At 34.1% G+C, this 12,410-nt stretch overlaps 2 protein-coding genes across 2 annotated transcripts; both read left to right on the top strand.

The window, feature by feature from the left end:
* Positions 1–1,686: 1,686 nt before the first annotated feature.
* Positions 1,687–2,388, top strand: LOC133691016 (peptidyl-prolyl cis-trans isomerase). Its single transcript, XM_062111321.1, has one exon. It carries the CDS (start codon positions 1,728–1,730, stop codon positions 2,244–2,246), a length of 519 nt encoding a protein of 172 aa, XP_061967305.1. The 5' UTR covers positions 1,687–1,727; the 3' UTR covers positions 2,247–2,388.
* Positions 2,389–6,709: 4,321 nt separating this feature from the next.
* Positions 6,710–11,932, top strand: LOC133692566 (protein PSK SIMULATOR 2). The gene is made up of 12 exons (XM_062113615.1): positions 6,710–7,406; positions 7,517–7,842; positions 7,943–8,035; positions 8,120–8,210; positions 8,688–8,781; positions 9,215–9,312; positions 9,660–9,729; positions 10,421–10,524; positions 10,627–10,743; positions 10,881–10,957; positions 11,158–11,202; positions 11,294–11,932. The coding sequence occupies exons 1-12, from the start codon at positions 7,146–7,148 to the stop codon at positions 11,766–11,768; spliced, it is 1,851 nt and encodes a 616-aa protein (XP_061969599.1). The 5' UTR covers positions 6,710–7,145; the 3' UTR covers positions 11,769–11,932.
* Positions 11,933–12,410: the final 478 nt, after the last annotated feature.

Genomic DNA, 12,410 nt, shown 5'->3' with positions numbered 1-12,410 from the left:
AAACTAATTTTTAACAAATACTAGATTTAAAATTTATTTATATTTTATATCTCGGATTCCAGAAAAAAAGAAGAAGAAGAAGAGAGATTAAGGGTGCATTTGTCTTGCACATACATTTGCGTTTGCTGTACAAAAAAAACAGTATGGGTTTCGTAACTGTAAAAACTGTGTTTGAAACGTATTTTTTATGAAGCAGCTTTTACGTGTTTTTTAACTATATTTTGTAAAATATTGTTTATTTTTGCGTTTCAAAAGGGCTTTTGAAAATATTTAATAATTTTATTTTTTTCTTTACTTCAAATTAATTATTTTTTTGTGTTTTAGATCATCTTGATGTGCTGATATCAAAAATAAATTTTTTAAAATAAAAAATATATTATTTTAATGTATTTATAAGTAAAAAGCACTTTAAAAAACAATCACAACCACACAATTACCAAATATTTTATAAATATTTTTTACTGGATACAAACTCTATCTACAATTTTTACTAAACACGTATTTAAATTTAACTAACCACACCAAACCCATTATCTTCGTAACTACAAGATCTTCAAAGGACGCCTTTGGCATTGTTTATTTTTATTATTATAATCAGATTAATTTCTTACTAGTGATGAATATTAAACCCGACTCTCATCATTCTAATTACTAAATAATTATGCATATCAACTAAGGAAATCTTTACCGAGGCAACTTGGTATGAATAAATAAATAAATAAAAACCAGTCCAGTGGAGACGTTGTGGGACAAGGTACGCATGTCGGCCCAATTGCCATCTATGGACAATTGGATGGAAAGAAAAATAAATAAAAATCAGGCCGCCCCTCGCTGAATAAAATAAATAAATAAATAATATTGCCACGTGGAAGATAGAAACCTCTCTTATCAGTTGTTCTCTGTCACCGCTTGTTAGTGTTGTCTGACATTGAGTTCGGAATTTTTTTTGGGGTTAAAATTTGAATTTTTTTATTTTTATATATTTTGATATGCTAATATAAAAATTAAATTTTAAAAAATAAAAAATATATTATTTTAATATATTTTAAAATAAAAAAAACTTTAAAAACTAATTTTTACTATGTTTTCAAATATTTTATTAATCATTTGATATTATATTATGTTTGTATTTTTAAAAAGAAATTAGTTTTTTTAAGTTTTTTAAGTTAATATTTTAACGAACTATAAGAAAATAAATGTTTTGCAATAATTAAAATATTAATTTAATATATTTTAAAATAAAAAAACACTTTAAAAATTAACTTTTATTACTCTATTAGTTATTTAATATTACATGTGGTCTTTTTTAAAAAAAAATTAGTTTTTTGTTTTTTAAGTTAATTTTTTTTGTGAAGAAAACAAATGTTTTGCAATAATTTTTATCCATTATATATAATAATTCATGACGTTTGGGTTGTAATAAGCATTGTGAATGTAAATCATAAATTTTAAAAAGTTTTTTTAAAAATGATTTTAATATATTTTAAAATTAAAAATCCTTTAAAAACAACTTTTCTGTGACTTTTAACATCTAAAGATTCTCCCGTCAACCACACGCAGTCCCGAGAAGAGTTTTTTTTTTTTTCCAAACCCATCGTATTCATCCACGTGTCCACTACAAGCGGTCAAGATGAAACCTCCGAACTAGAATCTAGAAACCCAACCCCCTCTATATTCTATAAAACCAACCCTCCCTACGTTCACCTAACATAGTCCACATATTTTCAATGGCAAACCCTAGAGTCTACTTCGACATGACAATCGGCGGCCAACCAGCCGGCCGGATCGTGATGGAACTGTTCGCCGACACAACTCCACGGACCGCAGAGAACTTCAGGGCTCTTTGCACTGGAGAGAAAGGAAAAGGCCGAAGCGGCAAGCCTTTACACTACAAAGGCTCGACTTTCCATCGAGTCATCCCTGGATTCATGTGCCAGGGAGGAGATTTCACTGCAGGGAATGGAACCGGAGGGGAATCGATCTACGGATCGAAATTTGCCGACGAGAATTTTATAAAGAAACATACTGGGCCAGGGATTTTGTCCATGGCCAATGCTGGGCCTGGGACTAACGGGTCGCAGTTCTTTGTCTGTACAGCCAAGACTGAATGGCTCGATGGAAAACACGTGGTGTTTGGAAGAGTAGTGGAGGGTCTGGATGTTGTGAAGGCTATAGAGAAGTTTGGGTCTTCTAATGGAAGGACCTCCAAGCCTGTTGTTGTTGCTGACTGTGGACAGCTTTCTTGAGCTGAAGAAGTTCTTATTATACCATGGCTGTTATCTTTATATTTGAGTCTTTAATATTTCTTTTCAAGTTTCTCTGGTTGTTGCCGTTTTATGATAATCTACAGATACAATAAAATTAATGAATAGTTTTATATTTTTCTTCCCTTTGTGTGTGCTAAGGGGCTGGTTGGAAATATCTTTTTTTATTTTTTTTTGTTAATTAAAAGGTAATTTGAGAGTCACTTTTAATTAAAAAAAAAAGAATATTTTTCCTTTGCCCGTTACGGTTACATTACACGACAAGAGAAACTGAAATAGCGACCTGAAGCAAGTGATGTTTTCTTATTTTTGTCATTTTGATCCTTAAAGTTTTGTTTTTGCATGATTGGATTTTTTGGTGGCCAAATTGAATGTCAATTGCTATTGTTTTGTTAGGAAAGAGCAAGATGGAAACACTGGACTTGAAAAACACAGAAACCTTTTGTGGCTGCTTAGAAGTTGACTCAAAATGTTAACTTTAGTCTTTATTTTGAAACTAACTTGTTTTTAGTCCCTTTAGTTTTTAAAATATTCTCTTTTACTTTTTTTATTTTTTTTATTTTTTTGTTGTGGTTCGAGACCGGAAAGAACAAGTCCCTAGATTCCAGTAATAAAAAAAAAAATTAGTTAACATTGACCATAATTATTAAAATGGTTAATTTTTGTGGCAACCTTTCCATTCTTCAAGGGGTAGTTCTACTAGGAGGTTATTTCACATGAAAATTATATAAGATGGTAGATATCACCTTGGAAAGTTTTTGGGTTTCATGTTCATTTTTTTAAGAAAAGGCAAAATAAGTTTATTTAGGTTAACATGGTGTTGATTTGGTGTTTTGGAGTAATAAAAATGTTTAAAATTATTTCTGGATGCGAAAGCTTGATTTCTCGATCGTTAAAATCTAGATAAAACAAATGACATATTATTTACTTATTTTTTCTTAAAAAATTATCCAATCCTTGTTAAAAAAAAAATAAACAATGAAGCACGCTCGGGGCTAGCATTGTAAATTGGCACCAAACTTTTCTTGTCAAGGCCAAGGCATGCTAGGCCATTCAGAGGCGCACAAGTTTGGACTAGGTTTTTTTTTTTTATGGATACTTTAGTTTTTTATTTATTATTTTATTATTTAATATTTATTTTATTTTAAATTGGTCTTTACAATTTGTTTCACTAAGCCCATCGATGTTCTCTACATTATAGTTTTTCAAGATGCCGAATGAGCAGATGGTTTGGTAAACGCTTTAGAATTTGGGCCTTCCTGGATTCCATGGAAATTGGTAGGGGTTGGTAAGAGATCAAGGTCTGCTTCAGTTGTATCTACTGGTTGAGGATTAGGTGAAGTAGACTGAAACAAGGCGGCGCTGTTAAAGAGTGACTCTTTTCATGGCGTCGCAGTCCTAGTACACGGTGGTTCTAGCTCGAATTTCTCCCTTGTATGCAAGCGGGGCAAGAATGGTCCAAGATACTTTAGATGCTATAAATTGACATGCAATTAAAGGAAACAAGATGACCAGGAACCCGGGGCTGGTAGGGGCTTTTCCAGCTCTCTTCACAATTCATGCTTTTAGTTTTAAATCAGAAAACTTTACATTTCAGCCCCTCTAAATCTTTTTCTCTGATTTGGCCCCCTAACTAAAACCCCTTCCCGACTCCGCCCCTGGCTCTAGCCTGGTGAATTGCCACGAAAATAATAGAAAAGTCGGGACGGTGATGCTAGGGTTCCGTTCAGTAACGCACAAATCTCAAAACATACGTGTGTTTCACTAAGCCCTTATTCAGCCTACGGCATTTAAAAGAATTTTCGGTTTTCAACTCCTATCTTGGTCGGAAACATCCCGGCTACAGAAACGAAGGTGACAGTAGGGATATTAAAATCTCAACTGCGTTTGATTTGCTTTTAAAAATACCTTTTAAAGTATTTTTTTTTAAAAAACTAAATAATCTAAATATTTACAAGCAAAAACCATGAAACATACTTAAAAAAACATAAACTAGATACATTTTCTAAAAATCAAGGATATGAAATGAGCTCAGGTGGCTTTCTTCTTGACGATCAGGTGATCTAGCATTTAATTGTTATTTCTCAAAAGACAAAATAAAACATTTATATTTTTGTCATATACATTTATATTTTTTTATTTGTCTTTTCTGTTTTTTCGTTGAGTATTTAGTAGTGTTTCGAGTTATGTTCTTACATGCATTTTAAAAGTATATTTACTTAAAAAATATGAAATTAATATTTTATCTAGTATGTTTTTTTTATGATTTTAACATGTTGCTATAAAAGAAATATAAAAAATTATTTTAATATATATATTTTAAAAAAAATGCAGTAGCAAACAATCATTGACCGAGTATAGCAGACAAAGACTTTGAATCTCTTAAACGCCTCGCTCACAAAAGTCAAAGAATCACACGTCAAACCTATCTTTACTAACTCTAAAAAGTAAAATCTGGGCAGATAGGTCGTACTAAGATGAAGATAATTAAGAATCCAGGGACCGAAGTGACCAACTGTAACTGGCCAATGGGAAGAGAAACAGTGCGACTGGGATCCTAACCAATGGAAGGTCTCCACGTTGTTAATTTAAACTCCTCACGGCATCACGTTTTTTTGAAAAGGTCATGCATTGAATTTTCGAGCCATTACATCACAGACCAGCAAAAAGAGCAATGGCTGTGGCCCAGCGGAGAAGAAGTGTCAGTTTGAAGCTAAAAGGGAGCTCTTCACTGTGTCCCGAACAATGACTATTCTCGAAAAGTCTTCTCTCCTTTTCCCTCTCGTACGCAATTTAAATGGAAATCGGATTGGAAAAGGTCACGCGATGCTTTTCTTGCTTTCACGGGGAATTCTTCTTTTTAGAATACAAAATTCGTAAACTACACTACTCCCTCCTGCCTTCGAGCTGCCGGCAGAGACTTCACGTTTGGTGATTGTTTTGTAAGGATTTAACTTGTTCATCTTCTTGGAAATGATGGTTGTTTCCCTTTTCTTTAGTGTTTTCTGATCTAGAAACAGTAAGCTCGGTGTTTCCATGCTATTTCTTTTTGTTAATCTACCGGATTTCATTCGGTTATAAAACTCGATTTGGTTTTACAAGTCTATCAGTAACCTAAAATTTAACTAAAATCAGGTTTTATCTTGAATAAAAATATAATTTTATCACAACAGTATCATTTTATATGTAAAATTTTAAAACAATATTACTTTAATAGAAAAATAAATTGATCTTCATGTATATAAATTAACTATGCCACCAATAACTCAAGCAAAGATTATAAATTTGATATTGTGATACATAATATATTTTCAAGAGTATTTTTTGATTAAGAATATATTAAAATAATATTTTTATTTATTTTTTCATCGAGTTAAAATCATCGAACCATTATAAAACATTAATTTAATATATTTTTAAAGTTAAATATACTTCTAGGAATAATTGTGTGTTTGGGAGTGTAGTTGTGGTTGTTTTTTAAATTACTTTTTACTCATAAATGTATCAAAATAATTTTTTTATTTTTTAAAAATTATTTTTGATATCAACGCATTAAAATGATATAAAAAGACAAAAAAAATATTAATTTGAAGCATAAAAAATTTAAAAAAATTAAATTTTTTTAAAATATTTTAAAAATACAAAAATAAACCAGACGAGCACGGAATCAAACATAAAAACATATTCTATCTCAAGGAAATGGGATTGAAGCTAGAGATTAAATCACATCACATCACATTCTTGCTCTGTGGTGAGATTATCAATACACTGTCCAATACTCCAACTTCCCTTACCAATTAATGTTATGGTTAGAGGTTAGTAGTCAACTCTCAAATTTCTCATCTAACAAGCACAAACATTTCATTCTTATGGTCACAACTTCAATCTTTATAAAACACATGCAAAGGATTCCCAGATCCAATATATATATATATATATATATATATATAAACGATCAATTTAATGATGGCAGCTAGCCCATCATCAACACCCATCTCTTATCCTAGAAAATCATTGACTATTGAGAAAGAAATGTAGAATATCAATAAACATCAATTCAAGGTAGAATAGTAAACACAAGGTGCCATGGTTATGGTTTATTATAGCCCTTCCTCTCAATCTCAAGAGTCATGAAACATGACAGGGGGCAAAACAGTAAAAGAAGAACGAGCTTAGACTTTAAATTGTCTTTTAGAAGTGTTGTGAGTACAAAAAATAAACACAGAAAGAGATGAAATATCTAGTTGAAAAAACAAAAACAATGGTATAAAAATAAATATAATTTTTAAAACAAATTTATATCTTTTAGAGCAGAAATAACGTAAGAAAATATCTCTTTTTATTTGAAATTTATTTATTTATGCGGCGAACAACGCATTTAACTCTATATAATTATTTGTTTTTTTTTCTTTTTATTCCGAACACAATAAATTTTAGAGGGTAGACTTTAGTCAGAGACAGAAACACACCAAACTCAGCCAAGGTAGGCGGGGATGACTTTCAGTTTCACATACGCCCACCACCATTTCTTTCTCTGCCGCTCATAAATTTACACATTCAGAGAAACAACAACAGAACAGTCAACAATTTCTGTTGTTTTTTTCCCTTCCTTCACTGTCTTGCATTTCTCCATTCAAAATTCCTTATCTCCACGAGACTTCCGTTTAATTGCCAAAAAAACAACGCGTTTGTTTCATTCATTTATCGAAATTAATCACAACAACCGCCTCTAGATTGCTAGTACTGTAGTTTATCTGACTTTGCATTCACTTTTGAATACTTTTTTGGGTTCTTCTTCTTGATTCTGAAGTGGGAGTTTTATCATTTATGGGATCTTTTTGAATTCTTTGTTGGAGGGACTGTAGCTTGGAAGGAGGGAAAATGGGAGGGGTTTGTCCTGGTGGAACGAAAAGGAAGAATGTGAAGGCTGTGGAGGAGAAGAAAAATAATAGTGGTAACAATACTTCAGGGAAATTAAGGTCATTACACAGTATCGGCAAGAAAAGAGAGAGTCCTTATAGGAATAATAACGGGGATGATTTTCGCAAAACGATGCCAGAGAGGTCGAACTCTGGTGAGTTTTTATCGGCTTTCTCAAGGGAACTCAAGCCATCAACGCCTGCTAGGACAGAGGCCAACAAGGTATGTTTTATGATTTTGTTTGTCATGTTATGTTTTTTCTTGATAATGTTTCTTTTGATGTCCAATTCTATCAATTGTTGGCTTATCTTTTGCCTTTGGTTTCTGTCTAGATAAATCAAAAGAAGTCATTTTTAGGGAAAGCTGGGACAGTGGGACTGGAGAAAGCAGTGGAAGTCTTGGATACTCTAGGAAGTAGCATGTCAAATTTGAATCCCAGAGGGGGATTTGCCTCTGGAATGGGTTCTAGAGGGAACAGGATATCGATATTGGCATTTGAAGTGGCCAATACAATAGCCAAAGGCGCAAACTTGTTTCAATCTCTTTCAGAAAAAAATGTTGAGTTCTTGAAAAAAGAGGTCCTACATTCAGAAGGAGTGCACAAGTTGGTTTCTACTGACATGAATGAGTTGCTCATAATTGCTGCTTCTGACAAAAGGTTATTGCTTGTTAAAAAAATCATCTGACTTGGTTACTTCTAACGTAGTCCTTGTCTTGTAATCTCAGTATTTAATAAAAAAAATTGGGTACTTTTGTAGAGAGGAATTCGATGTTTTCTCACGCGAAGTGATTCGGTTTGGAGATTTATGTAAAGACCCTCAATGGCACAATCTGGGTCGATATTTTTCAAAGTACGGTACATTCTTATTATGTAATATTCCCTGATTACGTTCTTCATGTTTTCTAACAATGCAATTATCTTTGTAATAAATCAGATTGGATTCAGAAAACTCATTTGAGAGGCAACACAGAACCGAGGCAGAGGTGACAATGCAAGAGCTGACCACTCTGGTGCAGCACACTTCTGTAAGTTTTCTTTCCCGCAGGAAGTAGATGCTTGCGTTTATGTAGATAATTGTGTTGTGCCATGTATTTTTGGGATGCTGCTACTTGTTGATCAATGTCTGTACAGTGCCGTAGTTGAAACTTGGTCACTGGCTATAACTACTGTTGGAATTTGCTTCATTAATTAACTTCAACTATCGAATTCTCAGAAAAAGCATTGCTGATTTTCTTTTAATCACTCGTTTAAGTATGCTGTACAGAGTCCATGTGAACATTGCAGTAACGTGTTTAACTTGTCTACTGTATTGAACTGTGATGTTGAGCAGTTTGCAGTTGTGTTTGACATGTGCATTATGGATCTTTTTGAGAATTTGTCGGATCACTAATCTCGATTTTTGGCTTATTTAACCACAGTTGAAGAATGCTGGGCTTTATTTGGGGTCTTCATATTAGCTTTTGTTCCTGTGATCCTGTTTTAAAATCTCTGTTCATGTGCAGGAACTATATCACGAGTTGAATGCTTTGGACAGATTTGATCAAGATTATCAGCGAAAGCTTGATGAAATGCAATCCCTAAATCTCCCCCAAAAAGGTTGGCATGGATGAACCTTTTTCTCTTTACTTGATTTTTCTTTCATTTTTATGCTGTGGTAGTATGCGTGTCCATGATGTTTTACACATTTGTGACTAATAAGCAATATCTAAGGTGATAGTTACATTTGCCAAGATTAAGCATTGTTGAGATATTCAATTCTTAGGAGTACAATTTTTGTGTCCTTCTAGTTGCTGAACATACCCTTTTCTGCAGCTCTGATATCAATGTATTTTACCTACAAGGATATGTCCTTCAAAGTGAATTACATGCTGCTTTATAATCAGTTCTTGTTGATACCCAACCATTAGTTTTTGCTCATTACATTTATAATCCTTTCATTTTTGGGCATCATGTCCAATACCTGCTTGATACCTGCTAACCATAGTGAAGCAGCTATTTTATTAACGGGCCATTTTCTTTGTAATTGCAGGAGAAAGTCTCACAATTTTACAAAGTGAGCTAAAACAGCAAAAAAAGCTTGTAATGAGCTTGAAAAAGAAATCCCTTTGGTCTAAAACTTTGGAGGAGGTAAATGTCTATGAGCCACTAGTCACATCTGCTGAGAAAGTTGATCATTATTGTTTTGAAGATTTTATTACAATTTTTCCCTCTTTTATGCCTCGTAACGGACACTGTTACAATCTTGGCTCTAACCCCCTCACAACAATTATGCTTAGCTGCCTTGATCGGTTCCATTGTCAGTTATATGGAATAGATGGCAGTTAACATTAACTGAACTTGTTATTTATATGAATATGTAGCTCATCTCATTAGCGTGATTTAAAATTTTTCACAGTTACATTTCAACCCATGAGAATATTAGTTGCTCTGTCTCAAACAGTAGAGCATTATGTAACTTTCTTTGTGAACTGCAGATCATGGAGAAGCTTGTTGATATTGTTACCTTCTTACAACAAGCGATCTTGGAAGCTTTTGGAAATAATGGTAGGGCAACTTTGTCTCCTGATAAAATTAGGAAATTTGCATTAAAATCATAATTGGATGGATTTCCATGTCCATGCATTTATGTCGGCAAACAACAATGATTTCCTTTTGTTTTCCTAGATCCGAACCACAGTGTTTTTTCATTTGTGCATGATAAATGGTTGATTATTTGTGGAATAATGGGTTTCATGTGGAGCTATTATCCGAAACCGCTGCCCAGAAATGTGTGCATTTGTGCGCTACTATGTCTGGGAAATTGTATTTATTAGAAATGAAAGCTGTTTCTAACACCTGAATAATAAAAGAGGTGAATGCCATGGCAGAAGATAATATCTCAGCTCTATCTGTGTATTACATATATTCCACTGTTTCTGAAGCACAAAAACACTCAGACTAGAACATGTACGACAGGGTGGGATCAAGAGGATTTATGCAGGCAACTGATGGACATATAATCTGAATTGCAGCATTAGTTTTGAATATTCGAACATGTTAGTGAATTGTGCTCATGAAAGAACAGTACTATCCTTTTCTACAATGATCTGGTCAAATATAGAAGAAAGATGCCATTATAGAAGCCTGTTTTCGTTTATTTTACTCCCTTGCATCGTAACAGCATACAATTCAATGTTTCTGGCTTTGAAAGATGTGCTCTAAATATTAATTCTTAGGGATTGACAACCCATGGCAGGTGTTATATTGGCTGACAAGGAAGCTGGCAGGGGTCCTCAAAGACTTGGCACATCTGGTCTTGCATTGCATTATGCTAACATGATCAACCAGATAGATAATATTGTAAGTAAAGCTCTTTATTTCATCACTAATCACATACTTATTATAGATGGTATGATTTTTCTATGTTGGGATTAATTCAACTGAAATATCATATGTTATTAGACTTCTCGACCCACCTCCCTACCTCCTAATACGAGGGACAGTTTGTACCAAGGGATGCCAAACAGTGTTAAGGCAGCTCTACGCTCACGGTTGCAGATGGTTGATTCCAAGGAAGAGGTATGCATGCGCATGTTTTTGTTCTGCCTGTTTTCTACTTTTTTCTTCAAATGGAGATTGAGGATAGGTGTTTGTTCTTTCTCTTGCCTCATGCTCAAACTCATTACATAGCTGCTTTCCACTATGTTTCTCTGCAGTTCACAATGGCTCTGGTGAAAGGTGAAATGGAAAAGACTCTCCATTGGCTTGCGCCCATTGCCACAAACACGACCAAGTAGGTTATATAAATGAGAGTCTAATTTAACTTCCCTCATATTCCTTAGACACGTGTAAACAAGATAAGGGTTTCATTTGGGAGTGGTTTTCACTGCCTGGCTTTTGGTTTTCTTTATTCATTTTCCCTCCTTGAGAATCGGCATTATTGTCTTTGCATTTGTGTTATGCTTATTTCCTTTCTGTTTCAATTGGCTCCAGAGCACATCAAGGCTTTGGATGGGTTGGAGAATGGGCGAACACTGGGTCAGTGAACGCCTTTGTGCTGTCTTTGTGTTGCGAGGGTGTAATTCACCTTAGCAGCAGATGAGTGACACTGTTTTTTCTTTTTTGACAGAAATGATTTCGGCAAGAATACAGCTGAAAATACTAACCTGATCCGCCTCCAGACACTCTATCACGCAGATAAGCAGAAGACTGACCTATACATCCTTGAACTAGTGACATGGCTTCACCGGTTGATAAATTTAGTTAGACAGAGAGATCATGGTTTCTCATCTATGCCTGTTCGATCTCCAGCTCGCAAGGGACTGGTTTTCCGCACCAAGATGCAACGAATTCAATCCCAGAACCACGATGCCCAACTTTGTCAAGAAGATCGAGATTTGTTAGCCAATGCGTGTCAGAGGAGATTGGTCCCAGGAATAAGCAAAAGTCAAGAATTTTCTTTAGACAAGAAAAGAGGGCAGGTTTTGACGTTGAGCAGGAGTGCCGGAAACTCACCGGTTAGAAGGTTTGCAGCAAGACAAAAATCAGACCATCAAAAAACTAATATTATGGATGTTATGGATGGCCTAGATAACACAATATAAGACCATACTTAATGTAGTTTACACTGAAGGCATTTGGCTTCCCTTACGAGTTACGAATCTCATCTGTCATGTATATTCTTTTGTTAAGTTCCCATTCTATTGTATATACCTTATATATATGATAATATTTATATGCAGCAGTATAAATATTATAGTTTTACTGATCTCTCAGTTCCATTCCTGGAGGTATTAGAAGAGATGGATGGCCGGTTCTGCTATAGTTTCCAGCATCAAGACTTGTATATTATTCGGTGAAAAAAACGAAGCCACCAGGTGCAAAAGAAAGCCACAAGAGAGGCAACTAACCACAGAGAAACCTACACCAATCTTTGGTAACTTATGTACAGGCAATTTCATCCTTTCTTGGTACACAGCCATGCGCAAGAATCACAAACCTTAGTATTAAAAATTTCTGATATTTCGGCACGATGCAAGGTAGACTTGATTTCTTTTCCTCTATAGAATCAGTAAGGTCTCATCTCTGTTCTTAAATTTTAAAATTTCTCAATTCTCAAAGCAAATTTTGGAGGTTCTGTAATGTTTATTGTTAACTGCTAATGGAATATGGTGGTGAGCTTACCTTTTGAAAATCTTCTCTCTTGTGTATTTTTATACATTTAGGTATTTCGCTGAGATGTTTAT

The sequence above is a fragment of the Populus nigra genome, chromosome 4 (assembly GCF_951802175.1).
Source record: "Populus nigra chromosome 4, ddPopNigr1.1, whole genome shotgun sequence".
In the NCBI taxonomy this organism is placed as follows: domain Eukaryota; kingdom Viridiplantae; phylum Streptophyta; class Magnoliopsida; order Malpighiales; family Salicaceae; genus Populus; species Populus nigra.
This window is presented reverse-complemented; position numbering and strand designations above follow the sequence as displayed.

What these genes read in the sequence shown, in the direction of transcription:
- LOC133691016 (XM_062111321.1), top strand. Translation starts at nt 1,728, where the DNA reads ATGGCAAACCCTAGAGTCTACTTCGACATGACAATCGGCGGCCAACCA.
- LOC133692566 (XM_062113615.1), top strand. Translation starts at nt 7,146, where the DNA reads ATGGGAGGGGTTTGTCCTGGTGGAACGAAAAGGAAGAATGTGAAGGCT. An exon ending in CTCTGGTGCAGCACACTTCT is followed by an intron (nt 8,211 to 8,687) that starts GTAAGTTTTCTT and finishes GTTCATGTGCAG; the next exon opens with GAACTATATCACGAGTTGAA. An exon ending in CCTAAATCTCCCCCAAAAAG is followed by an intron (nt 8,782 to 9,214) that starts GTTGGCATGGAT and finishes TTGTAATTGCAG; the next exon opens with GAGAAAGTCTCACAATTTTA.